Source organism: Thunnus thynnus, chromosome 12, assembly GCF_963924715.1.
Source record: "Thunnus thynnus chromosome 12, fThuThy2.1, whole genome shotgun sequence".
In the NCBI taxonomy this organism is placed as follows: domain Eukaryota; kingdom Metazoa; phylum Chordata; class Actinopteri; order Scombriformes; family Scombridae; genus Thunnus; species Thunnus thynnus.
This window is the reverse complement of record NC_089528.1, coordinates 10749233-10776464: the sequence shown is the minus strand read 5'-3', so window position 1 is coordinate 10776464 and position 27232 is coordinate 10749233. Positions and strand designations below refer to the sequence as shown.

At 39.8% G+C, this 27232-nt stretch overlaps 3 protein-coding genes across 3 annotated transcripts; 2 read left to right on the top strand and 1 right to left on the bottom strand.

Moving 5' to 3' along the window:
- The first annotated feature begins 620 nt into the window (after positions 1-620).
- Positions 621-6278, top strand: LOC137193400 (procollagen galactosyltransferase 2-like). The gene is made up of 12 exons (XM_067604636.1): positions 621-883; positions 1276-1386; positions 2101-2218; positions 2320-2454; positions 2552-2756; positions 3191-3310; positions 3605-3678; positions 3782-3888; positions 4511-4643; positions 4727-4854; positions 4959-5165; positions 5307-6278. Exons 1-12 carry the CDS (start codon positions 642-644, stop codon positions 5521-5523), a joined length of 1797 nt encoding a protein of 598 aa, XP_067460737.1. The 5' UTR covers positions 621-641; the 3' UTR covers positions 5524-6278.
- A 2656-nt stretch (positions 6279-8934) lies between these two features.
- Positions 8935-13891, top strand: LOC137193497 (putative nuclease HARBI1). Its single transcript, XM_067604713.1, has 3 exons — positions 8935-9359; positions 9433-9538; positions 13850-13891. The coding sequence occupies exons 1-3, from the start codon at positions 8935-8937 to the stop codon at positions 13889-13891; spliced, it is 573 nt and encodes a 190-aa protein (XP_067460814.1).
- Positions 13892-19584: 5693 nt separating this feature from the next.
- zgc:153115 (uncharacterized protein LOC768186 homolog) lies at positions 19585-26866 on the bottom strand. Its single transcript, XM_067605360.1, has 2 exons — positions 26061-26866; positions 19585-24199 (listed from the first exon to the last, which is right to left on the bottom strand). Exons 1-2 carry the CDS (start codon positions 26578-26580, stop codon positions 23955-23957), a joined length of 765 nt encoding a protein of 254 aa, XP_067461461.1. The 5' UTR covers positions 26581-26866; the 3' UTR covers positions 19585-23954.
- Between the last annotated feature and the right edge of the window lie 366 nt (positions 26867-27232).

The following is a 27232-nucleotide window of genomic DNA, read 5'->3' as shown; positions in this document are numbered from 1 at the left end:
TGAAAATAATTCGTTTTAGTCATTCATACTTATTTTATTCCATTCCTATAATTAGTGATACCTACATCTAATGACTGTATTAACACGTCAAAAGCAAACTGGAAAATATATATTAATTAAGCGTAATTAGTCATGGTTATTTATAAATACATGAAAAATTATATACAATATTATACTTTGAAGTTCAACTTTTATCAAGTCAACATGGACAGGAAGTCCTTAAAGCACTTAAAAAATCCTAATATGACAGTTTGAACATCTACATTTTCATGACAACTGGGCAAATTTCATCTGCTGACGACGACCATGTGATCTGAGTGAAAGATCCAGAATAGCAACTAAATGAGGTCACCTTGAGGTCAGATAGGTAAGTCAACAATAGGCATTAATGTGTGAACTTTTCAAATATCTGTACAAGGTACTGAGTCAGTCAGTCTGTGTGTGACTGTGTGTGTGTGTGTGTGTGTGTGTGTGTGTGTGTGTGTGTGTGTGTGTGTGTGTGTGTGTGTGTGTGTGTGTGTGTTAGCGTGTGTGTGTGAGTCTACCTCTCTCTGTCTCTCTCTGTCTCTCTCTCTCTCTCTCTCCACTCTCAGTTGCACTGGTGTGAGGTTACAGAGACATCAAGGTGCCCTGCTGGAAATATGTCTCTTGGATTTGTGGGATTCAGATTAACAGTTGTGATTTTAGCAGGAGAGCTCTTCCTGCACACCAGCACAGAGGAGCCACCAGCTGATCATCTGCACCATCCAGCCAAGCACAAGTCTTCTCTGCTCAAGCCCACCGTGCTCATCACCATCCTTGCACGCAACGTGCAGCACAGCCTGCCATACTTCTTGGGATGCATTGATAGACTGGACTATCCAAAAGACCGAATTTCCATCTGGTAAGATCTAATTTATTCAATAAATTGATAATTTATTTAGATGTGTTGATATTTCTGGGAATATATATACTCAAGTTATAAACTATAGAAACTATTTTTCTGTGAGTTTATGCTGCTGATTTCATTTATAGATCCAACACTAAACTAAGAAAAGTATTGATTAATAAGATTAAAATATGAACAAATGTTTTTAACAGCACTGGGTCAAATGTCATTCTTTACATTCTGCACACTATTCATTAGCAAACAAGCCATTCTCAGACAAGTGAGATAACTAGGCTACACCAGAAGAAAGAAAGAAAGAAAGAAAGAAAGAAAGAAAGAAAGAAAGAAGAAAGAAAGAAAGAAAGTATTAGGTCTTATGTGTTAAGTAATGCTCCTTGTGATCTCAGGGCAGCCTCCGACCACAGTGAGGACAACAGCACAGCCATGCTTCAGGAGTGGCTCAGAGGAGTTCAGCACTTGTACCACTCGGTGGAGTGGAGACCCATGGAGCAACCAAGGTGAACCACTGCTTTAAAATAAAATGATGCAGGAATTTTCCATCTTTAGGGGTTACAAATTGGGTTACATTGGGTCAAGCCTGGGCCTTGAGGTCACACTGTAATTCTTAAGCAGGAAGGAGGCGTTCTCTCCTCTCCTTGAGACTCCAGCTGTCTGTGATGTTTTGGGGAAAGCAGAAACCTCTCTGATAGAGGGTAAATCAGTATTTCCATGGTCACCAAGGTCGGAAGAGGCTTTCCTAGACAACACAGATAGGTGGATGTGTAGATTCTATTGACACAGTTAGACATTCAAACCAAAAAGTGCTGACAGTGACCTGAACTAACACGGGTAAAATGCAGTTCCTTGTTTAGAAACTAGTGAACTAATTAGACTAATTTTTCATATTGTAGGCTGATCTGTTTGGGTTAAAGACTAAGAGTCAGATGTTCAGGGGCAGAACAGAAAGAGACAGCGTCCAAGTTGCAGATGACTTCGATGTTCGCTATTTCAGTTCTCCTTGATCAAGTGCTTCAATAAACATTTTCAGCTTTAAGACATCAAAGGCTCGTGTCCACTTTTCTCCACTGAGGTGCTGACCATTGCCCAAATTATCCACAACAGCTTCATTTAACATCCACCATCCTGACACTGTTTAAGACTAGACTTAATTGAGTGGTAGTTAATCTGATAAAAAAGTAAAAACTGATTCTGTTTGTCCCTCTTTCTTTCAGTTCCTATGCAGATGAGGAGGGTCCGAAGCACTGGCCTGAGTCTCGGGTCATCCATGTGATGAAGTTAAAGCAGGCAGCACTCAGAGCTGCCAGACGACTTTGGGCTGACTTTATATTGGTGAGATATCTATAAGCATCCACAATCCTAGTGCATTATATGACATGCTTCTATAGGAAACATGATGAATTTGACGTTTATGTCTCGTTTTCGTCCTTCAGTTTGTGGACAGTGACAACTTGCTGACAAACCGTCAGGTGCTGACTGACATGATAGCAGAGAATCTGACAATTGTGGCGCCCATGTTGGAATCAAGAAGCCTCTATTCCAACTTCTGGTGTGGCGTAACTCCTCAGGTACCACTTGAAACAGAACACAGTGGAGTGCATGAGCAGAGTATTCAGTGGAAACTGTGGGAAACTGATTGTTCTTGCTCTTCCAACACCCACACAGGGCTACTACAGACGCACACCAGAATATATTCCCATTCGCAAATGGAAGTTGAAGGGTTGCTTTGCAGTTCCTATGGTGCACTCTACCTACTTGCTGGACCTGAGGCGCACAATGAGCCAGGATTTGGCCTGTCATCCTCCCCACACCCAATACCCCTACGATATCGATGACATCATGGCCTTTGCTTTCTCTGCACAGCAAGCAGGTCAGACACACTACAGCTATGTGTTTTTTTAAGTGGCAACCCACACAATCCTTTTCTTATCCTCATGTGCAGGTAAGTTATTAATGTTAGGATTAAACTCAAACACACTCATAAAGCATTTCAATTTGTAACAAGTATACAAATACGTCACACATCTTCAAGATAAGTAATGGTTTCTAAACTATATCAAATGTGGTGTGGTTAAGTTTTCTTTTAAAAACATCACTATAGAACATAGTGGGCAATATATCCACTTAATCCTCAGAATGAATGCACATATAAAGATGAACTTTTTATTATTTTATTATCACTGATCCTCTTATTAATGTCATAGTAAATTCACTGTATAACAAGTAGACTATGCTGTGTGTGTCATTTTCATGTGATTCCATGTGGTATAAAAGAATGAGCACTGAGACCTGATTCATCTGCAGGGGTTCAGATGTATGTGTGCAACAGGGACCATTATGGATATTTACCAGTGCCGCTCAAACAGCATCAGACCCTGGAGGAAGAAGAGGAGAGTTTTGCCCACACACTGACTGAGGCACTGAGTAAGCACTACACAACAGGGTGATTTTCCGGCTCTCTATCTTCAATCTTTGCTCATGATTTCCTCCGCTTGTCTGTGTGAGCATATTTGGTTTCTTTCGCTCTCACAGTCCTGACAGATGTCTCACTCCTCTGTTAAAGCCCACTGCCTCTCATTTCACTTGCTCCCCTTCTTATTTCAAAATTTACACACAGGTTACTGTAGATGCTGAACTGATCTAAGAAATTCTGTTGAAATTAAAAGAGTGTGCTCGAAAAGGTAGATTTACTGTACTTCATGTGAACTTTCTTTGCAGTTTTCTACACCATGGAGCCTTCACAGTATGTGCACATTACGCCTAAAGAACCAGGAAAAATAGGATTTGATGAGGTACTGATGCCTTTTTAATAACTGAGGAAATATTTTCCAGCTTGTTAGTGCTGTTTATGGGAATTAGATTTGATTCAACATTCAACATGTCCTCCACTTCTAGATCTTTCTGATCAATCTGAAGCGCCGAGCAGACCGAAGAGAGAGGATGCTGAGCTCTCTGGCCATCATCGGCATCAACGTCACACTGACAGAGGCGGTGGATGGCAAGTATGACATAACAGTAACAGTTCTCAAGCATTCAGAAGTGAAAGCACTAATACCACTGTGTCTCAATAGTTCATTACAAGTAAAACTCCTGTGAAAAGTAAAAGTATTAAAGAGTTACCAGCAAAAAGTATCAAAAGTAGTCATATTATTCAGAATGATCCATATAAGACTGTCTTATCTGTATTATGTTATTTGATTATATCATTACTGATACATATGTACAATGGATTAATATGTAATCAGTGTTATAGCTGTTACTATAATACTATAAACTATAAACTAATAACTATAGACATGTGCATTAGATATGATTTAGAGGGAGTGAGTAAACATTTAAAGTAGCATAAAGTGGAAATACCCAGGTAGAGTACAAGGACATCAAAATTATACATTACTATATTTTCTTAGTTTCTTTCCATCACTCTCATTATGCCCCACCTATGTGATAAAATACCTGTTATTACCAATCTGGATGCAAGGATTTATTAATAGCCTGTATTGAGAAACATTTTTAATGGGGTGTTTTGCATTACTGCTTAGGAAATGAGAAACAAGGCCTTTACAGTCAGTTTGAATGTCTTGCAGCTGACTGTAATTATGAGCAAATATATTTTGCTTGCAGAGCCTTGAACTCCTCTCAGCTGCAGGCCATGGGTATCGACATGCTGCCTGGTTACAAAGACCCCTATTCAGACCGTGTGCTGACTAGAGGGGAGATTGGCTGCTTTCTCAGCCACTACAACATCTGGAAACAGGTACAGCCTTTATCTGTGCAACAGTGCAATGATGCATGTGTGGCAGTACGGAGAGGTCATGGCTGTTATGTATCGCCCTCTAGGCGGTGCAGCAGGAACTGCAGCAGGTGCTTGTGCTGGAGGATGATGTGAGATTTGAGCCCAGATTTTGCAGCCGGCTAGTGGCCATCATGGAAAATGTGCAGAGAGTGGGACTTGACTGGGACCTTATGTAAGTGAATTTGAAAATTTTGCTTGTTTTGGATTTTGGACCGAAAGTTTGGTTCTTACTCAAAGTATCTCAGATTGGTTACTCATATATCTGTGTCCCTGAAGTTATGTTGGCCGTAAGCGGCTGCAGGTGAAGGAGCCAGAGCACTGGGTGAAGGGAGTCAGTGACCTCGTGCACCCAGGCTACTCCTACTGGACTTTGGGTTATGTGCTGTCCCTGCAGGGGGCCAAGAAGCTCCTGCATGCAAAACCCCTCAACAAAATGCTGCCTGTTGATGAATTCCTACCTATCATGTTCGACAAGCACCCCAAGTGAGTCCCAGCAGCAAACTTACTTGTGTTGTCAGATGGCTGACTTACTGCATATACACGTTATGCCCTTTGTACTAAGTTTCAATTGTCTAAACTCTTGTTGCTGTTCATTATTTTCTGATAACCTGCCTGTCCCTTCAGAGACGACTACATGCAGTATTTCGAGCAGAGGAACCTGAGAGCATTTTCAGTGGAGCCTCTGCTGCTCTTCCCCACACACTACACCGGCGAGCCCGGCTACTTCAGTGACACAGAGACGTCAACTATCTGGGACGATGAGGCTGTGGAAACAGACTGGGACAGAAGTCGTGCTAAACACCAGCATGAGCAGGAGACGAGAGACAGCAAGCTCAAATAGTGGCATCGGCATTTAGCAGCGGCACTTCCAGTGGCAGGCTCAGCTGCCACTGTTTGTGTGTGTGTGCATTTTGTGTTGCTTGTGTAACACATTTGTATAACATACTATGTGCCACCCTGTAAATATTATGATAGCACACATTATTCTTAGTTGCATTTACAGGTTCCACATTTAATGATGTTTGTTTTTCATTGTCTTTTTATAATATATAATATATATCTGTGTATCTTACATACAAGCATATCAACAATCTTTTATATATATATATGATGTTTTGAAAGCATGTTGTTGTATTGTATTTATTGGGACCATGTACAGTGTTAAAAGTAAATGCTACCATTTGATGTACTGTACCAGAGTTAGCTTATAGCTAATTTTCATCTGCAGTCCCTTAGGCAATTTGAATTGACATTACGTTACCAATTTAGTGCTTCTTAGTATTGGCCTAAGTACAGTTAACAAGCACCTGCAGCCTGGAACCACTTGCAGACAGAGTTACAGCCAGATGAGCTGATCCTGATTAGGGCATTTAAAAATGTAGTGAAGGGTTAAAAGGCAAATTCAATTGGAATTTGTATTTGCTTCCTTATCTAGATCCGTTTCCTCCTGTCAGTCTTTTTAGGCATATGATTCTGTGAGTTGCTACTGTATGTTTTGTTTTGTGTGTTTTAATTGTCTTTTTGTATGTTGTTTGAAACACTGCATTGCTGCTATCTTGGCCAGGGCTCACTTGAAAAAGAGATCTTGTAATCTCAACGGGTTTCACCTGGTTAAATAAAGGTTTAATTTTAAAAAAACAACAACTAAAACTTCGTTTTATAGCCTATTTGGTTTACACTCAGCCTGGCTTGGAAAGAATGACCACCATCCTTTCGCTAACAGTACTCTCCCCACCTTCACTGTGTTACAGTTATTACAGGTCTATCATGCTCTTTTTGGCTCGGGTTTACAGATTGAAGACAGTTGGCTAGCTGTTTATGCATATCCTGTCCTCTCCATGATCAAATCACTTTTGTGTTGGGCTATGGACAGTGGACACCTCTTTTTGATGGGGTTGTATCCATTACCAGCATTGTGACAAATGCTGATTTATTTACAATACCTACTTCTTCAGGTAATTCTAAACTTTAAGTGGTAGGGGAGGGGTGTTGATTGTGTAACCTATATTGTTATTGCTCTTCACAGGTTCACATCAGATGTTCTCTGATGTTACATCATTTTTGACCTGTGCTGGTTCTGAATGTAACTTCTGTCAACATGAGGTCAACATTATTTTTTGGAAAACAATCAAGGTATGGAGTACAGCTGAACTATAGAGAGGTGTATGATGTGATTTAATTGTTTTAATTTGGAGATTGTAATACATTTTACCAATTTCTTGAACTTGTTTTTAAAAGAAATTCGTGGTGGCCTCCTTCTGCAAGGACAGCAGACAAGCATCCAGAAGCCATTACCATTGCCTATTTTGGAAATTTAGAACATTTTCATGGTCATGCAACTTCATAAAGCATTTAAAAGGCATACATGGTAGGTGTTCTGCAGCGGCATCTACAAACATTTTAATCTCTATGTCAACCAACATCACCAAGCAGTAAACCCATGAAAAATAAAAACAGAATCAATTCTGTGCTCTGCTGAAATGTGTGTGTACAGGTTGTTGCAAGAGCTCAAAATGTGCTGTGTGAAAAGTGAGTCGATTCTCAAAAAAAAGCACACTGGGTTTGAAGGTCTGTAAAAGACCCCCTCAAGCACTCACCAGTGGGACAGACAAGTGTGGAGGGATTGATCTTAGTGTAGTTTAACTGACAGTGCCTCAGGTGTCAGAGGAAAATCAAGCAAATAGACAGGTAGATACAAGAAAAACAAAACAAAACAAAACAAAAAAACAATAGTTTAGTTAACAGAATGTGTTGAACAAAAAATAATAGGCATAAACAAATGACCATATGAAATTAACAGTGGAATATAAGTAATGAATACACAAATAATCAACAGTTACTTATCAAGAGACCTACATTTACTTAGAAGAGAAAATTAATTATCAAGTGTTTAAGTTATGTAATTAACAACAACAACAAATCACTCACAATAGCATTGATAAAAAAAATAAAAAAATTGAATTTATTTTAGTCTTAATGCAGGGTAATGATAACTAATGAAGGTAATTTTGGGGACATTTTTCTACACTAGAATGCTGCAGACTTGAGGATTCATATCATAGAGAAAGTAAGAGAAGTATCAAGTAAGAGAAATCAAAAAGCAACACATGAAAAGTGAAATATGAATAAGTAACACCAGATTACTTGTAACACTGTCAGTTTGACCAATCAGAAAAGAGCTATGGTGATGTCATCAATATCTATCTATATCTATATTATATATCTATATTTTCAGGTAAGAAAGTAAACATTTTTTTAATCAAGATTATTTTTTGCCTAGCGTTCATTGTATTGTAGATACAATGGTTTGACTTAACCTATGTCAAGTCAAGTCAGACATAACCTAAAGTAGCAGTTTCTCCAGTGTAATTTGATGCTTTGCATTCATGCTAACTTCAAACCAAAATGCTAAAACAATTAGCTATGTAATGGCTGCATGGGGTGGGGACAGTTGTAACAGTTCATTAAACATTTTTACAACCGTTCCCTTATGATGACTAAGAAAGTTTTTTGTACTTTTCTCCTTTTTTCCAGCATGTCTTGGCAGTGGAGACAGACGAGGCTGTCCCTACAGACATTCTGAGAAAGGCTGCAATTGAAGTCAGGCAGGGAAAATCAGTGAGATCAGTCGCCAAGGCCCAGTCCATCTGTCACGTCACATGGTACAGATATTGTAAAGCCTCACAGAAGCTAAAAGAAGAGGGTTCAGTGAGCAGTCCCATGTAGGCTACCGTAGTAGTCAGAGAGTCTTCAGTGAGGCACAGGAGGAACTCTTGACTGAGTATTTGAAGGAAGTAGCTGATCTGTACAATGGGCTCACCCCCCGAGAGGTAAGAATGAGATAGGCCTTAATAAAAAAATGGGGAACTTCACAATTATTGTCCCCATTATGAAGAGGTAGAGACCATTGATTAACAGCCTTTCGGCAACGGCTGTTGTGGCTTGATTATCACTGATTGCCCTACCGGTCATACATCATTCATGGGGGATAACATGATTACTGTTGACTTTCTTTAAGGTCAGGAAGTTTGCATACCAGAGGCCTGTACTACGAAGCAGGATTTGGGGTTAGCGAGGTTACTTCAGGTTTAACCCTTGGTTCTCAGTCCTACCACGGTGGTTCACATGGTGTTGGATTTTTGTGAAAACTTGATAAAATGAATATGTGGAGAGTGCTAATCAAGAAATGGGTAAAATTAGTAAGATTGGGTGTTAAAAGCACCGCCCACTGACCAATCAGTTCTCTTTGAAAATGGCATCACCCTTTGTAGAAGATCTTGTGGAGCTTGCTGCGCAGATCATGAGAGGATCACTTAGAAGTGCAAGAGTGTTCAGGGACCGGCAAGACCCACTGGATCTCTTATATGAGAGATACAGATTCTCATCAGAGGGAATGAGGTATCTGTGTCAGCTGCTTGAGCCATATGTTGCAAGTGCGACACGTCAGAGTTGTGCGCTTACAGTCCCACAAACTGTATGCATTGCACTGTGGTTCTTTGCAACGGGTACTTTTTTACATGCTATGGATGATGCAGAGAACCTCAGCAAAAACATGGTCTGCAATGCCATTCATAAGGTGATACAAGCTCTAAAAGAGCTACTGGACGTCTTTGTTGTGTTCCCTGGCCACTTGCCCACACAATCCATAAAAGAGAACTTTTATAAAATAGCAGGTAAGTTAGACATTAACCATTTGACAACTTGATCTATAAATAACGTAGACCCTATGATGTATGCTGTTGTATATTAGAGTGATCGGTGCCTTAGACTGCACACATATTCCCATCTCTGCACGTCCGGGTGAGAATGAGGGAGATTATATAAATCGCAAATCATTCCACAGCCTCAACGTTCAGGTAAATCTTGCAATGGTAATGTGCAATGGTCATTTTAAATGTGCACATTAACAGCAATATCTTGCCTTGAGTTAGAATTTATGTTCTACATGTTTTTATTTTATATTCATTTAATATAGTACATCTATCTTTCTAGTCATACTAGTACATTGCTTGCAGGGACACTAAGGGTTTGCAGAAAATGCAGCAGCCTGGATAATTAAATGTCATTCCCTTTTTAGCATATTCACACAGCACAGGTGTCACATTTGCACTATCAGAGAAAGAAAACATGGCAATAGATTTCAATTTTCTCCATTAATGATTTTAATGCTTTATCAAGGTTTATTAAAATATTAATGCTATATTTTCTCTATTGTGTGATTCTTTGGGTCACTTTGATTTCATTTTGTGGCTCCGGGACTCTGGAGGACTATGTCCAATCATGTTCATTTCGGCACCTGAATATTGTTTTAAGACAGACTTGAAATATTGTGAACCCATCATTTAAAGTAACTATTCCGCATCTAAATGTCTAAAAATGCCTAGGCTTATGTTATATATTTTGTTCAGTTGTATACTTTTATAATCCCAAATGTTTCCAACAATTTTCAAACCCAGAGAAATCCGTATTTTTAATCAAGACTAAATTGACTTCTATTCAGTTCTAAGCCACATTTTTATGATAAAAAGATCTTGGTCGTTTTTAAGTATCTTAAGGATTTTGGTCATTGGATGTCTGGATCTTAAATAGTCGGAGAAACAAGCTGAGCAAACATTAGCAGCAGCTCAGCTAGCAGCCCCTCCCGGATGTCCTGTGTCTACTAAACAGTGTCGGAGAAACACTGATTTTTTACGTGAAACTGCTTTATTCAGTGTTTTTTTTTTTTACTGGTTTTAATCCCCATGTACATTTGTTTTGAAGACTGTTATGAATAGTGGAGCAAGTGGACCCAAATGCAGAGACTGCAGGCTAATCCAGGCTGAAGAATTTCTTTATTTTGAGATAGTGCAAGCAAAAAACAAAAAGCTGGCTGAGCTGAGCAGAGCAGAATGCAGAACAAGACTTAACAGGACTGAACAAACCAGAGAAAACTGAACTGACAGACTGAACCGAACAGAACAGCACAAACTGAGCAGAACAGAGGATCCAACAAAGACTGAACAGAAAATCAGGGTTGAAATACAAACTGAACTAATGAGCAAATGGGGAACAGGTGACCAGACACAAGGGCAGGCTGGGAGCTGATAGGCTGAGGGAAACAGTGACAAGATTGATACAGGGCAGGTGTGAAGGAAACAGCAGGCTGGGGAAAAACCCTGAGAGCAGGGCAGGGCTAACGAACTTGATGCAGGGCAGGTGTGGAGGGAAAAATGGACTGGAGAGGGGTGCAGGAACACAGGAGGGAAACAGAGGAACCACAGAAAACACAATACTCTTAATAAAACCCAGCATACATTAAACCGTCCAAGAATAAACATGAATATAAACCCAAGTACACACCACTATAAGCTAACCAATAATGCAAGGCAGTCCTTCAAAGACACAACTCAAATCATAAATGAGCAAAACCATATAACCAAAAGGACTGGACAACAGAAGTGTAACCGAGAGGACAAAAACACAAAAATATGAGTCCATGACAGAGACCTCTGCAGATAATTTTGTTCCCAGTAAAAACCTGCTGAACGTCTGGATGTTAAATTGTCAGAGAAACAAGCTGAGCAAACGTTAGCAGTAGCTCAGCTAGCAGCCCCTCCAAACGTCCTGTGTCCCGCCAACAGCATTGGAGAAACACTGATTTTTTTTAAAGTGAAACTGCTTTATTCACTGTTTTTACCAGTTTTAATTCCCATGTATATTTGTTTTGAAGAGGAGGAGACCTCTGGGGATAATTCAGCTCCAGGTAAAAACCAGATGAACGTCTTAAATCTTAAGTTGTCAAAGAAACAAGCTGAGCAAATGTTAGCAGCAGCTCGGCTTGCAGCCCCTCCTGGATGTCCTGTGTCCCCCAAACAGCGTCAGAGAAACACTGATTTTTTTTTATGTGAAACTGCTTTATTGACTAATTCACTGGTTTTAATCACCGAGTCTGTTTGTTTTTGCAAGGAGGAGACCTCTGTGGATAATTCAGCTCTCGGTAAAAACCTCCTGAACGATGAACACTGAAGGAATCCTAACAAGGAGAAGCTGGTTGTCTAACAATGAAGACAACAACTCCCATGATCCCACACTATTTCACAACGTCATAAAACTCCATCTTTTGTTATTGTTTTGATTGAGAGACCCCAAGTGGCAGAAATGAAATATTGTGTGTTTAATGTGGTGGACAAAATATTATGAACACTTTTCAACATAATGCACACCCACTACGACCTCAATAATAAACATAAAGTAGAATTATCATCTTGATGACAATGTGAACAAAAACTGAATAAAGTGCTTGGTGAGTGTATCTTGACACCTATTGGATGGAATACAAAAACATTTTGTACAGATGTCCATGGTCCCCAGAGGATGATCCCTAATCACTGTGGTGATCCCCTGACATTTCATCTGGTGCAGACTGACATTTTTGTAGTATTCTCACCCACCCTCATCATTCAATTTTTATGAAACTGAGGGTGCAGGGTGTGAGAGGTTCTCTCCTGGAGGAAATGCTGAGTATGTTATTATACATTGTGTAGTAATTATATATGTAGTATATAATAAAATGAACATAGTGAGATACATAAAAATGGTTATTATCCATTGTGCAATGATTATATACATAGTGTCACAAGGAGAGCGGAGCAGGTGGACCCAAATGCAGAAGACAGCAAGCTCAATAGGATCAAATGCAGAATATTTATTGAAAAAATCAAGAAACTGGAACACAGGAACAAGGTTAATTGATCAGATGACTCGACAAAGACTGAACTGAAAACTGGATTTAAATATACAAGGAATGATTACAAAAATAACATTGGTGAGTGAAATGAGACACAGGTGAAACACATGAGGTAATCAACAAAGGTGGGAAAACACAGGAAGAAAACATTTCAAAATAAAACAGGAACTTAACTAAAATTCCAAACACAAACAGAATGTCCTGGCAGGATGTGATAAAAAATGAAATAAGAATAATAATAAGAAGAAGAAAATAAGAGTTATTATTATATGGTATGCAATGTGCAATAAAAACATTGTTATTATTATACTTTGTGCGGAACAATAATAATTATAAAGTACAATTCTTAACCAGTTATGAGTTATTTGTGAGAAGGGGGACAGCATAGGTGGAAAGCCTAATCCTATGTTGCATCAGAGAGGGGAGGAGTTGTACATGCACCTGAGCTTGTCTCCCAGCAATAAAGGCTGTATGGTGTTGAAGGCACTGGAGAAGTCAAAGAACATGACTCTCACAGTACCCTTGTCAAGATGAGAGTAGGCTCAGTGAAGCAGGTAAATGATGGCATCCTCTACTCCTCCTGCATGGCTCTATGGGTGGTAATGTCAGTCCGTCAGTCACATTTAGTACAGACATCCATGTCCCTGGCAGGATGAATTGTAATAACTTTGGTGACACCTTATTTTTTCCTTTAATGCCATTTTGTCCAATACTTTGCTTTATGACCAAATACTTGCAAAAACATTGGCATTTCCATCAGCTTAGGCTGTCATTTGTGTTTAGTGCAAATTAAATATGCCTGCTAACCATCAGCATGTTAACGTTATCATTGTGAGCATGTTGCTACACAGATGTTAACTTTTAGCTACAAGCAGTGCAGTACATGAGTACAGCAGTACAGAACAGCTAGCATGGCTTTAGATTCTAAGTGTTGTTTTTTAATTAACTCCACCTTTTCAGCCTGGTCTTACCACTAGCACATACCACCATGACACTGGAGGAGGCCATAGTCTTGTTTTAACAAAAGCAATTAAAGTTTTTACTATGTTACCATTTATATTGTACCTTAGACAAAAATCTAACTATACATGAACTACATTCTTTCAGAGATGTTATAATTTTATTGAACAAAAACAAAGTCAAAAGTACATTTTAAGTTTACAAAAGCAGAAAGAATAGAGGACATCTCCTATCAGGGTTTATTGGTGCTCATTTGCACCTGACTTCCCTCGCTGTTGTAGCTGGGGACCTTTTTCACTTTCCTTGGACCTTGGGCACACCTTGCATCTCTCTATTTTTTGACAAAGTGCCTCCCCAAACAAGATGGCCTCAAGTTTGTCCATTTCTGCCCGGGCCCTCAACTCCAGTTCTTTTTCAGCATTTGAATGAGCTCCAGTACATCATGACAGGCGCCTTTCTGCTTCTTTTCGTCCATGTTCAGGCTGGTGGAAAGAGTCTGCCTTTGAGTGGACTGGTCCTCTGAGACACTTTTCAGCTCCATCAATTCTTGGCAAAGAGCTTCCAAGGCCTCAAAAAATCCCTGAGGCTGTCGGTCTCAGTCTGGTCTCTCAAGTCCCCTTCTCTCTGCAGTAGCTCCTCCATTTGCTGTGGGAGAATCTCTTTCTTTCTTCTCTGCCATGCACTTGTTGGCCACATTCTCAATTTTCTTCTCCAGCGTGTTGAGCTTCTGCAAGGCATTGTCAGAGAGCCTTTTTGAGGATTTGACAACACTTTGCATATCCTCTAGTTCTTTGCAAAGTGCCTCTGCAATCTTGACTGCCTCATACTTGTCAGCCTCTGCCTGAGCCCTCAATTCTTTTTCCTTCTGAAGGAGTTGGTTCAGGTCCACAATTTCTTGCTGGAGGCCTTCTACCTTTACTTTGAGCTCATCCTCAAGCGCCTGGGTTTTAACTGAGGCCTCACTGTAGACGTTTTGCAGCTCATCCAGTTTTTGGACAAGTTCATCTGCTCTTTCAACAGCCTCACTTGCTTTGGCCTCTGCCTTGGCCCTCAAGTCCCTCTCCATCTGGAGCTGCTGGTTGAGTTCCAGGATTTGTTGAGAGAGAACCTCCCGCTGCTTTTTCTCCATTTCAAGCTCAGTGGCGAGCTTAAGGCATTCAACTGAACGCTTGTCCTCCAGGGTTTGACCAGGTGCCTCCATTTTGGAGGTAGAGATCTTCTTAACACTGGTCACATTGTCTGCATTCATGAAGCTTTTTCGTCAGTTGGCAAATTTCTTGACTCAGGGCCTTTTTCTCCTGCCTCTGTGCTCTCAGCTTGTTCATGTAGTGGAGTTGTAGCTCTGCTCTCTCCAGCTGGAGGTTGTCATAGTCTCTGGAGAGGACCCTCAGCTCACTCTCACACGTTTCCAAGAGGGCCGTGGTTATAACGGTCTGTTATTTCTGAATAAGAGACCGTTGCTATGGATGCAGTGCTGATCAACTGTCTGATCAACAACTGATCAGTATTCCCAAAGAAGTCTCATTCACTTTGTCTCATTACACCATCAATGGAAATGTTCAGTTTAACGTGAATTATAATTGCTATGAACACAGTTCCAACCATAGAATCTAACAAACTACTTTTTTAGTGGAAGCAATAAAATCATTTTTAAATTAATAAAATCATTTTTTAATCAAAATTTTGTCTTAAATTATTCAGTTCTTTAGTAAATAGCCGTGTCATAAGCAGGATAATGTACAGCATGTGGTCATTATTGCGAAATCAACCCCGACAGGTGATACAGGTCTTGAAACACCCAGGCCGCCCCTCCAAGGCAAACACTAGCGTGTAGTTGTGACATCACAACCTTATGGAAGTCAAAACAACTTGTTTAAAGGCACAGTTTCTGAGGAATGAGCGTTTTGATACTTTCACAGTATTCATATAGCACCTAGATCTTCTTTATAATCAAAAAAGAAATGGAAATCTCCCTTTCTACAATATGGGACTTTTACATAAATGTTTGTACACAAGGAGGCTGGTGGATTTTGGGCCCCATCACTTACATTGTGAGTGCATTTTGAAGGGATCTTCTAATGGCTAGTATGAACAAACAGTAATGACAGTTAGAGCGGTGTTTGTAAAGCAGAAATGTTTACCCTATACTTATATATATCACAAATTAAGAGTTATATTCATGACTGTAAAAAAAAATATGGACACAATCACCATGACATCACCCATTGGTTTGTGGACTGCAGTTCTGAAGACTCAATTTGACCATCGCCATCTTGGATTTGACCGTCACCATGTTTGATTTTTGGAGCCAGAAGTGACCATATTTGGATGAGAGAGTGGAGCTGACCATAGAGCTAGCTGCTAGCTTGGTTAGCATGGTGCATTTACAATCTGTGGTTAACAGTGATAATGCTAATGCTAATTTCCCCTAGTGAAGGTCTAAAACCATTAAAACAAAATGTACTCAGTGGAAAAACTGAACATCCGATTCCTTAGAGGATCTTTTTTATCACAACCAAACACTGAACAAGACTTTTTTAGGTGACCAAAATGTTACAATTAACTTAAATGAACTGAAAACACAGTGTGAAGCTCGAGTTACTCCATGATTATGTTAAGTAATCAACTTTGTCGCCGTGGTAACTTGTTAATCACAACGTAGCCACATCCTAAAGCTATTTCACCCTAAATGGGGCCATAATTTACAAAATGAACATCATGATGCATTGAAGAAAACTTTTGAGACCATAAACTCATTAGGAAAGTGTTTACTGGGATCATAAATCCAGTGAAAAGTAGGGTCATTTTCTCATAGACATCCATACAATCGGACTTCTTTTTGCAGCCAGTGAAGTTGCTCCCTGTCAGCCATTAGAAAAAATGCAGGTTTAAGGCACTTCTGCCTTGGCTTCACTTTTCAAACCGGGAGCTACCCGCTGGGTTGTATTAGAGCATGTCTGTTGAATTCCAGGCAGTTATCGAGTCACAAAGCTGGCTCAAGAAAACATGGTGATAGATTTAAATTTCCTCCCTTTATGATTTTTTAATGCCTTCTCAAGGTTTTCTAAAATATTAATGCTACATTGTCTGTTATAGTGTGGTTCTCTGGGTCTCACAGGGAATGGACAAAAAGTGGAGAAGTGAGTGACCAGGTTGTGAAATGCATCCCTTTTTTGCATAATAGAGGACAATGCAGAAATGAACAAAACACGTCTGTTCTTAGCATGGACTGTGTTGTCCTACCTGATGTTAGAGTTGTGTTATAGGTCTCAGACAACATATTCCTCCCTAGAATTGTGGGTCATTCCTCTCCAGAGACGGTGAACCATTTAATTCTTTGGGTGAGCCACCATTAATTTAGGTAATTTAATTTAAAATTAAGGTTTTATTCTGTCATTTGGCTTTTGTAAAATTTGATGGGTAATTATGTCTGTATGACATTATTGGCAGAAGTGGTTTTGTTCAGCAGCCTAAATTAAATGATGCAGAAACAGCAAAAGCCATAACATATCCCATGACTTACATATTAGCACACCTCAAAGCGTCAGTATCGTGTCAGTTGATGCTGGCTTTTATTGGTGCAAATTTTCAATTAAATTAGCACAAACCAGTTGACCAATAGTAAGCCTGAAGCTGTGGGGCCCCAGGGCAGTTGCCTGGGAGTTAATCCAGGCTCTGCACAGCCAGACCACCTGTCAAGACAGACAAGCAAATAACAGTGCATGTGTCCCCCCAAAAGTAAGATTTCTTCAGGACTAATAGATTCCATGAAATAACTGATCAACATTAAACAAATTTTAAGTGATAAATGCCCAGAAGTACACCTGTTTCCTCAGTGATTGTGCTTATTATCTACAGGCAAGTATGGAAGTGTATTGCTTCCACCGAGACAAAAACAAGACTACGTCAAAACCTAGTATATGGCTGGACCGTGTATGGTCAATGTGCAAAATTGTGGCCAATGTGTTACAGAGATAGTCAGTGGTAGTGTATATAATGTGAATTTCTGGATATGAAATGCTCATCTGCAATTTTAGAGTTTTTAGATTTTTTAGAGTGTACTGAAGTAGCATATCATTCATATCTTGGGGTGTTTGATTTGAAAGAGAACTTATTTTAATTTTAATTATTAACTACTCTAATTATCTGTTAACTCCCCCTGCTCTTTCATCTGTTTCACTCTGCAGATGTCTTTGTTTTTCACTCTGCATTGAGTGTTTTGTCAGTGACTGTTGTTTGTGGTGCTTAAACTGTGTGCTCTCCCTCATGCCTCTATGCTCCTTTTTTCTGCCTCTTTCCTGGTCGATGATCATGGAGGCTGTGGAAACTTTAAATGAAAGTTTTGACATCATCTTGGGTGCAAATTCAGGAGGCTTATCTCCACCTGGTTACTGCAGTTACAGTCAGATCAAGCACACCTGCACAGCAGCCGCCCCACACTGAACTGATATAACAGTTACATGAGTCAAGTTTTACCTGCAAGACTCATGTTTTAATGCTGTTGTTCATTGTTTGTGATGTGAAAACGTCAGAGGGATAAAAAGCTTGCGTCCTGGTATAAGTTCAATTATAAAATCCAAACACATGTTTATCTCTCCCACTGGCTGCTGACATTGCTGTCAGCCAGAGAGTCCTCCGCTTCCATCATCTCACACCGATTCATTTTGAAAGAGCAACAGCCAATCATGGATGTATTATAGGAGCTGGATACCAGAATGAAAATGGCGTCCATTCAGTCTAATAAGAATTGCTCGGCTGGCACATACGCCAAAAAAAGTTTCTAGCTTTTGCTAGCCAGGTTTGCCTCCGCATTGTGCGGCCCACTGAATATGTGCAGTGGTGTTTCTCTCGCTTGCCCTGCCCTCGAGTTCCTGCTTGGCCCATAGACTTTTACAAATATAAAACCTCTATGGATCAAAAATTCATGATAGGAAGAGTCATAATTAAGCTTGTTTGCAGTTGGAGGTGTCCTGTCAGCAGTTTGACAGATATACCTTATGGTGGTCTATGGGGAAAATGCTTTTTTGGCCACAGGGGGATTTTTCACTGCAATACTGTGAGTGACAACTGGGAAAAATTGGCTGGAAGGTTGAGCAGCGGAGCCGTATCCAGCTCTTATAATACATCTATGCAGCCAATGGACCATATTCACATGGTGGCCATTTTCCTCTCACGTCACGCTCAGGGTGGGAAGCTGTCAAGTAAAACTGTCTGAGAATGGAGAGATGGTCGCTTGAACTTCATTTTTTATATGTAAAATTGAAGTGATCAGTGTTACATAGACCCACAGTTGTAGTTTTACAGGAGGAAAATGGCCACTGTGTGAATATGGTCCATCCATGCGGCAAATAGACCATATTCACACAGTGGCCATTTTTGGGACCACAGTTGTAGTTTTCTCAATTTCGAGAGTCTAAGTCATTATTTACTGTAGTCGTACAGTCATTATTATTATCAGAAGTTTCTCACTATAATGAAGCACAGCATCTTTCTTTCCATCACATTGGCTTCCATGAAACTCCAATACCGGCCGACCAATGGTGTAACATCATCACTCAGTGACTCAGTCATGGACAACCTGGTTATTGGGCTGGTCCAACCAAAAAAAGCTTGGTTTCTTGTTGAAATGAGAAGTTTCTCTTTTAACAGGATATTTTTCACATTATAACACTATAAGAAGTTTAAATGTATTGTTAAAACAAGAAATGTTTTCTTGTGAAAGTGGAAAATTTGTCATAATAACATGAAAAATATTGTTATAATGTAAAAAGGATCTTGTTAAAATGGGAAACCAATCAATATTTTTGTCATGGTGGCAGCAATACACTGTCATAGGGAAGAAATAAAGGGTGGAGAGAAATATATATTAATGTGCATCTACCCCTTTGGGTAGATTAGGAGAAATCAGAACCAGAGAGACAATCCTAAAATGGAGACTTCAATAAAATACTACAGCTCTGCCACACACTGACATCCTGTTAAAGCTAATACAGGCTAATACAACCTGGGTACATTATAGGGTCTTTTAACAATGGAAGATGCATCATGTTATTTAAATCATGTGTTTAGAATCATAACTCATATTTGAGATTCAGCTAAGCCACTTTAAACTCCTCAAATAAATGTGTCTGTTTGTATTCTTTGATCCTGTGTGCTTGTAGTCCACCATCAGCGAGCAGAAGAAACTCCCACAAAAAGAAGAGATGAACACAGCAACCAACTTAAGGATTTTTATTTTTCAAAAAGCACTGGTATTTTCATGTCAAGCAAACAATGGAACCATTTAATATTAGTACTGTTCCATATCACAAAATGAGTTATGAAAAGAATAATTAAACCACACAAATGATACGTTTTTTTGTAATAAATTAATCAGCATAACAAAAGAAAATAAAACATGCTTGTACTTCGGTGTTGCACAGGAAATATTGAAACTCCCAATGCTCAAAATTTAAGACACCTGAGAATATAAATATCAAAACAGCTTGTTGCAGCAATTATTTAGTTCCACAGTTCCTCCTATTTTCCTTAACTAAAGCTTTGATAAGAGGATTAAAAAATTACATTAATGTAAAAATTAGGCATCAATTTAAAAAACATCCGTTTCTGTACAATGTGCATATCTGAATTAGTGTGGTGACAAGAGAAATTATCGCCATTTTTCTCAGCGAGGCAGCGCAATAAAAATTAAATCCAAAGTGGATAATGCTCGTCTGTCATCAAGCCACATTCAGTGATATGAACAAATAGATTTGGACTGAGCTCTTTCAATCGATATCTGCAGTGAAGTGACAACCTTTACATATCTTTACATTTTTGCTTTACATTTCAATACCCCTTTTAAAGCCTCTGTCCCATCCAGCAGAGACTCTTTCCCTTGGTGACCAAGTCCTGCTGGAATTTAAAGACAGGGGCTGTTGGTGCAAGATTTATCCAGTAGATTCATTTACCACCATCTATTAACAACAGAACTTCATTGAGGCAGGGGAAAGGAATTCTGTTACACAGGTAGTAGTGATGTTGCATAAAGACAAGATAAGGACAAGGGTACATAACAGACCATCTAGGTGCAGCTGATAATTACATATTTCTGAAATCCAAGGCTCAATGGCTTTATAAGAATTTCTGAAAGACAGGTTTGGATGGATTTTGTACAGACACCGCGGGAAAAAAGTGTGAGGTATGTTCTTATTGTGATATTATAGCTTTGAGACCCGGAAAGAGTCTGTGTGAGAAGACACTTCCATTTGTGAGAAGAGATGGAAGGAAAAGATTTCCATTTGAAAACGTAGAAAACAGGTACATTGTGTGAGTTCATTTGTTAAACAGTCCATGTGTTCAAGGTTACTGCCAGCAGCAACCAAAAACTGTCAACAGATCAGACCTCTGGAGAGGAACCGGTACAAATTTCAAAGCATTGCATTCACTCGGATGAGTACAGCTCCCATTAAAATACCCAACAGTGAAAAGATATATGAAGATGGACTACTGGTGGTTTGACATATAAATGAGGAAGACATCTGCAGTCGTTCTCTTCGATCTTAGTGTGGATGAAACAATGTCAACAGATGTGGGAACAGCGTTGAATTGTGTTCCGTCTGGAAAAATAATAATAAAAAAAAAAAAAATACACAAATTCCACAACAACAGATGGCCTGGATGACTAAGCAAACACTAAAATCAACAAGAACGAAATCAAATCAACAACTAGCCAGTTCTTTTTATCACACTTTCTAAAGCACTTGGACAAAAGGCAGTTTTACAAACCATTGGTTATCAACACATTAGCAAAGTTCCACAGTGCTCACTTGGAGAAGTATAGTAACAGTGCAAGCCATTACACTATTTAGCCGAATACACCTGTAAGAAAAAAGTGCCATATTGCATAATGAGTATCTGTAATGAGCCTGCAAGAGGCTCCATATATACCTATACAATGATCCAACTGTAAACATGGTGCAAAGTAGTTATGACATAGTTTAAGGCTTTCAGAGTTTCCTGAAGAAGTGTTGTTCACTGAGATAAAGGAATATGTCCATGAGCTGGACAAACAGTGTGGAAACATTAAAAAAAAAGATTCAACCTCTCTAGAATCAGACCTGGATACTGTATGTACTCGAATAGATGTTAAATATCTAAATTACTTGAGGTTTGCTTGATTTCAATGTTATCTTTTTGAGTGATTCTTCCTGAAATACATGACTGTTACTTTTTTTTCTGGCAAGATAGGAATATTTGGGTGCCAGATTGCTGAAATGTTCAAAACTTCCACCAAAATAGTGACATATTTATCACAGCAGACGTTTTGATTTTCACACAAGTTTAACTAATAACATTATTAATGGCTGCGTTCTACTTAGGAGTGACAGCGGCCTGATATTGTGCATGTTGGTTCAATGACACGCCAACATAGAATACAACCATCATTAATGTTATTAGTTACACCTGTTTTTCCTGCTACAAAAGGTCATAAATATCCACTAAAATAAAATGTCCACTGGTATTAGCTTTCATGAATAGCAGCAGGCTGACAATGTTCTGTTTACTCGAATATTTTTACCCATAATGATTATGATTGATATAATTGGAATTATTTTTATTACTCAGCACTATCACATGAACGCTTCATGTAAGACTCTGGTTTCTCTGCTGCTGAAACTGTGTAAAAGATGCTGAAATGCGCTCTGCTGTCGAGCTCCACACCCCTGAAGAGTGAGCGAGTTTTTACTCTGAAGGCAGCAGGCTGAAAATCAAGCTCGTGTCATCTTTTTTTCCCCCAAATATTTTTGATATCACATACACACTTTTCCAAGTTCTGTCGCTAACAAAAACGCATACTAAAAAAAAACAAACATACACACCGACACTCACAGGCAATGCCATCCTATCAAGCGTATACTGTTACCCCTAATATAAGGACTACAATTCAGTATTAATTCTGCTGCTAGTAGCATTACGATTTTTCTCTACATTAAAAGCTTAAAGCTTATATACATTTGCATCAGTATTAGACATAATAGTACTGTGTATTATATGTCAGCATTTCATGAGTGATAACTGATCTAGACTTAAGGATGGCGTGCAAACAGCTCTTCTACAGTGAAGCTTGATCCACTTTCTGGCAAAATTAATATTTGATCTATAGTTATATTGGATATACAAGGAAAAAAATCGACAAATATCGCCTCAATGATGATGTTTACTAATGCAATAAAAAAAATGAAGGAATGTGTCACCACTAAAACTTGAAGAATATGGAATCTGCAAAGCTAAAAAAAAAAAAAAAAAAAAACCAAAGAAAGCTAAAAAAAGCTTCTAGTCACTGCCTCGCTACCTAACATCACAATATTGTGCTACTCATGGTAAATAAATGGTACTCAACAACAATCTACAAATTAACCACAAGAACTGAGGAGTTTTGGCTGATGATGGGTGTGCTGATTTTTACAGAAAACGTGAAAAATCCCTGCAATTTGTGAAAGTGTTTTCAGTTTGAGAAAACGAGGTTATGTTTAGGGTTGGGTCAGTTTTATCAATTCAAATCTGCTTGTTGATTCCAACTCTTATCGAATCCTGAGTGAGAACAGAAACCAAAATGTGTTGAAAACAAAAACCACATTTATTTTCAGTAGATTTGTTCTACTGTAAACATCTGTCACAAATGACAAGGTATGCTGCAATTCTTTTTGGTTATAAGATAAAGAAAAATATTAATATTCTCTGTTGTGTCATTTAAAAAGAAGAATGGATGCCGTTTTACATTCGTTTTCGCTCTCTTGGCCTTATACGTGGTTGTATTAGGCATCGTTTCAAATCAGTGAGCAGGACTGCTTTACTGCAATATTGGTTTTACAGGACTTTTACATCAATGTGGTGAAACACCTTTGTTTGTCAGGTATTTCATTCAGCAGATTTACCTAAAACAGACATCTGGTTATTTTATCTGTAAAGAAATTTTCAGACCTTGGACATAAAAATACTGCATTATAATACCGTTCTGTACTAAATATATTGCCAAGTTAGCCAGACTTTCCTCCCTGACGCATATTTACTGATGCAGTGATTATATTTCACTGTATTATTACTATTTTTTTGTGAAGCTTAGCCATACTTTAGAAAGCTAGGTCCAATCCGCCATATTGTAAACACTTCACACGCGCTTTGATACACGTGTAATTGTTGATGTTAAATGGAAGTGCAATACATCCAAACCTTACATTCAGGAATCGATAAGTGGAATCGAAAAGCACATTTCTTATCAAATCCGCAGTTCTTATGGATTCGGAACCGGTTCCAATTCAGTACCGGTTTTAAGTACCCAACCCTAGTTATGTTGAGCAGGTGGATAGTGGTCACATGACTCATCTGTGTGGATGGAGAGATGAGGCTACTTCCCCCTCACATCCAGCTCTGTGTGTGTTGGCTTGTGTACGTGTGTGTATGTGCACATTGTAGAGTACAACACAGCAATGCTAAATCCTAATCAGTGGATCTGATTGTAGCTGGTTAACTTGAAACCACTATGACCTTCTGTGCTCCTGTCGACCCCAGTACGCAGGAAACCCTGCCCCCCGAGCCAGACCATCTTAATGGTGTATGGCTGGGCTGGGAGAGGAGGATGTGCCCTTGCTGCGTCCCAACATGGAGGGCTGGAAGTCAGGATGGCGGCGGGCGTGCTTAATCAGATGGTCACTTCGCATGAAGCGTTTATCGCACAATGGGCACAGGAAGCGTTTCTCCCCTGTGTGGGTGCGGGTGTGACGGGCCAGCTCATCGGAGCGGGCGAACTTCTTCTCACAGTCGGGCCAGGTGCATGGGAAAGGCCTCTCACCTGCAGCATGGAGACAGAAGAGCAGGGAGAACCATTAAGCATCATATCACTTATCAATAACATAGCGTTGCATCAATGCGGAACACTGATTAAACAGCAGCAAATATTTCTAATTATTTTCATTATTGATTAATCGTTTGGTAACCTCACTAGAGCCAAAGGTGACATCTAAATAGCTCGTTCTGTCCAATCAACAGTCTAAAACTCCAAAATATTCAATTTAGTATCACATAAGACAACGAGAAGTAGCAACTCCTCAAATTTGAGAAGCTGAAATGAGGGAATATGGGGCTTTACAAAAATCACTTGATTGATCGATTATCAAAATAGTTGCAGATTAATTTGGTATCAATCCACTAATCAATTAATTGACTGATCATTTCAGCTCTAATTTGTGCATTTGTGTGTGTGCAACAGCTGTGCAGCCCTTTTTTCTTTCATTGTAATATGTCTATAAATAAAAACCAAGAGTCTGGCTCAACTGTTCCAACAATAATAGTGATTTATTTTCATTATTTCAACAAAATGGCCTCTGACTTTGTGCAAGCATTTTATAGTAAAAGATTTTCCTTAAAGCCAATATAATAGTGGCTTTCAACAGAACTATGAAGGACAGAATAGGTTTTCTTTGCTTATCAGTTTTTGTTTGTAAATGCTGGTTGGCAATGTGTGGCTGCACCCCTACAGCAAACTTCAGCTTCAGCTTCAGCTGAACACATTATACACCAATTTAGTGACACAAATCTACTGTCTGCAGTACTTTTATGGAATTTAAGTGGACAAAATATTAAACTCTGTACGTGACAAAACATATCTGGGATTTAGATACTCCAGATTAGTCTTCCTAAGCTACTACTATCCTTAATCGCCTACAGTCAACATGAGTCAACCCGGGATAAGCGAGTAGGATGCTCGGTGCCATTTTCAAGATCACAAAGCCAGGCCACGTTGTTGTTGCAGAACTCTTTGTGGGCGTTCCCACCACAGTTTCTTTGAGCCGTTTCCTGTCCTTAATCCGTTTGCGCCTGCTCCATGACCTGAACGCACCGATTCCCCTCATTTTGCGAATTGAAAAAAATGGCATGCACATTTCAACTCAGTAGTAGAGTTTCGGTATCATTCTGACGAATTTGCCAATTTTCAACCACCTGTATCCTTTTACATAGTACCAACAGACGACTGAAAGTTCACACTTACAAAACGGTGATTAAAGAAATGTGTAATTATGAGACAATTATGAGGGGTAACGCATCCATTATCGGACGCCCCTCTCTCTGCAGCACTTCTTGGCCGTTTTATCAGTGAGTTACACATTGCAGACAATAGAGCACATAACAACCTGTCAGTGGACGCCAGGGAAGGGAGGTGATTCCCAGAGAAAAAAAAAAAAAAAACTAAATACCAAAACATCAAGCACTGACTGCTGCCATCAACAGGATAGGCTGCGTCCGACAATGAACTCTCCTCTGTCGACGCTACGGTTTCATCTTACGTTCATTTCATATGCAAATCCAGTCGAGAGGAAGACCTTCGTCACCGGTTTTAACGTCCAGCCCAGTTCTTTTGTTAGTTTACTTCTTTGTCAGAGTCTCTAAAGGGGAGTTTCTGTATTTCCCCCTTTGTTTGGGCCACATTATCGGACCAAGGAAGAAATACGCACCACCACGCTACTAGTGCGTAATCCCCCAAAGTACAAAAGAACACAACACTTCCCATATTTACTCGATATAATGGCAGTGACTGTAAGGACGTGCATGGCACCAAGTGAGCAGAAGTTATGCACAAAGTTTAGTTGGGGTCAGACATTAATGTACACAACATATGAAGTGCTGATGCAACCATATTGTTGTTGTCTTCATACCTGTGTGTGTCCGGATGTGCGCCTTCAGGTGGGACGACTTCCCGTAAACTCTGTCGCATCCGTCAAACGTGCACTGATGTCGCTTCACCGGGGACCGCGGGGCCCCCACGCCTCCTCCTCCTCCTCCTCCCCCCCTCAGCTGCTGCTGTTGCTGCTGCTGTCCGGGGACCGGGGTGGCGGAGGGGGTCATGGTTGGGGTAGTCGGGTCGGACAACGTGGTGTAACCGCTCTCCCCACCACACGAGGAGTTGCTGCTCTCCGAGTAGGCCGACATCGGGCGGAACTTGCCGTGCAGGTCGGTGAGGATACCGGCCACCGCCATCATGTTCGCCCCCTCCAGCCGCAGAGTCTCCCGCACCTCCCTGTCCTCGCTCGACCCGTCGGGCTCCCCGGGGAGCAGGCCCACCGTGGCCGACTGGCTGGCGGGGGCGACCGGGGTGGGTCTGTGCAGCACAGGACCGCTAGATATCGATACCAGACACTCGGCAGCGAAATAATCAGATGAAGCAGTCCACGACATTGTTATCTGTCTAGTTTTAGTTAGTTTAGCCTTAAAATAACGAAAAAAATCCGCCAGGAGGGGCTAACGTTAGTCTGATCCCGACCTCGTTTTCGTCAAACTCGACGACGCAACCGTTCCCAACTGAGCCTTGTTACCGCCATACAGTGTATCAACAGTTTCAAAAATGTCAAGTAAATCAAAGAAAAGGCACAATTTGGGAGTAATAATGTGCTAAAACCGTGCTAATACCTCCAGCCCAACATGCGTGCCCCTCACTGTCTGACGGTTCATTGTGTCTGAGCCTCCGAGAAGCCGGTCAAACCTACGCCCCCTGGCCCGGACTAAGGATGCGTTCACGGTCTATCGGTTCAAAATGTATTCGGATGTTTATGTGTTTGAATTAGTGTAAAAAGTCACCAGGTTTTCTATATTTTTTAGTTATAATAAGTGCAATATTGATTCGATAAGTCACACATTTAACTTGTTGTCTTACATAAAATCACAAATTTTATTACCAAACACAAATGTACAATCTAGCACCTAGACGTTTTCTTCTATTATATGACACCTAAATTACACGCATAGTTGTTTTATATTTTATCATGTCAAAACACATTTGGCATATTTAATGTTTTTTAAAAAAAGCTTCACTGCTACCATTATTTCATGA

Bases quoted from the DNA above. Each gene is read 5' to 3' on its own strand.
- LOC137193400 (XM_067604636.1), top strand. From the start codon at position 642: ATGTCTCTTGGATTTGTGGGATTCAGATTAACAGTTGTGATTTTAGCA. The intron at 884-1,275 runs GTAAGATCTAAT...TTGTGATCTCAG, and splicing joins AAAGACCGAATTTCCATCTG to GGCAGCCTCCGACCACAGTG. The intron at 2,455-2,551 runs GTACCACTTGAA...ACACCCACACAG, and splicing joins GGTGTGGCGTAACTCCTCAG to GGCTACTACAGACGCACACC.
- LOC137193497 (XM_067604713.1), top strand. From the start codon at position 8,935: ATGGCATCACCCTTTGTAGAAGATCTTGTGGAGCTTGCTGCGCAGATC. The intron at 9,360-9,432 runs GTTAGACATTAA...GTTGTATATTAG, and splicing joins TTTTATAAAATAGCAGGTAA to AGTGATCGGTGCCTTAGACT. The intron at 9,539-13,849 runs GTAAATCTTGCA...GTCCATGTTCAG, and splicing joins TCCACAGCCTCAACGTTCAG to GCTGGTGGAAAGAGTCTGCC.
- zgc:153115 (XM_067605360.1), bottom strand. From the start codon at position 26,580: ATGTCGTGGACTGCTTCATCTGATTATTTCGCTGCCGAGTGTCTGGTA. The intron at 24,200-26,060 runs GTATGAAGACAA...TCCATGCTGCAG, and splicing joins GCACATCCGGACACACACAG to GTGAGAGGCCTTTCCCATGC.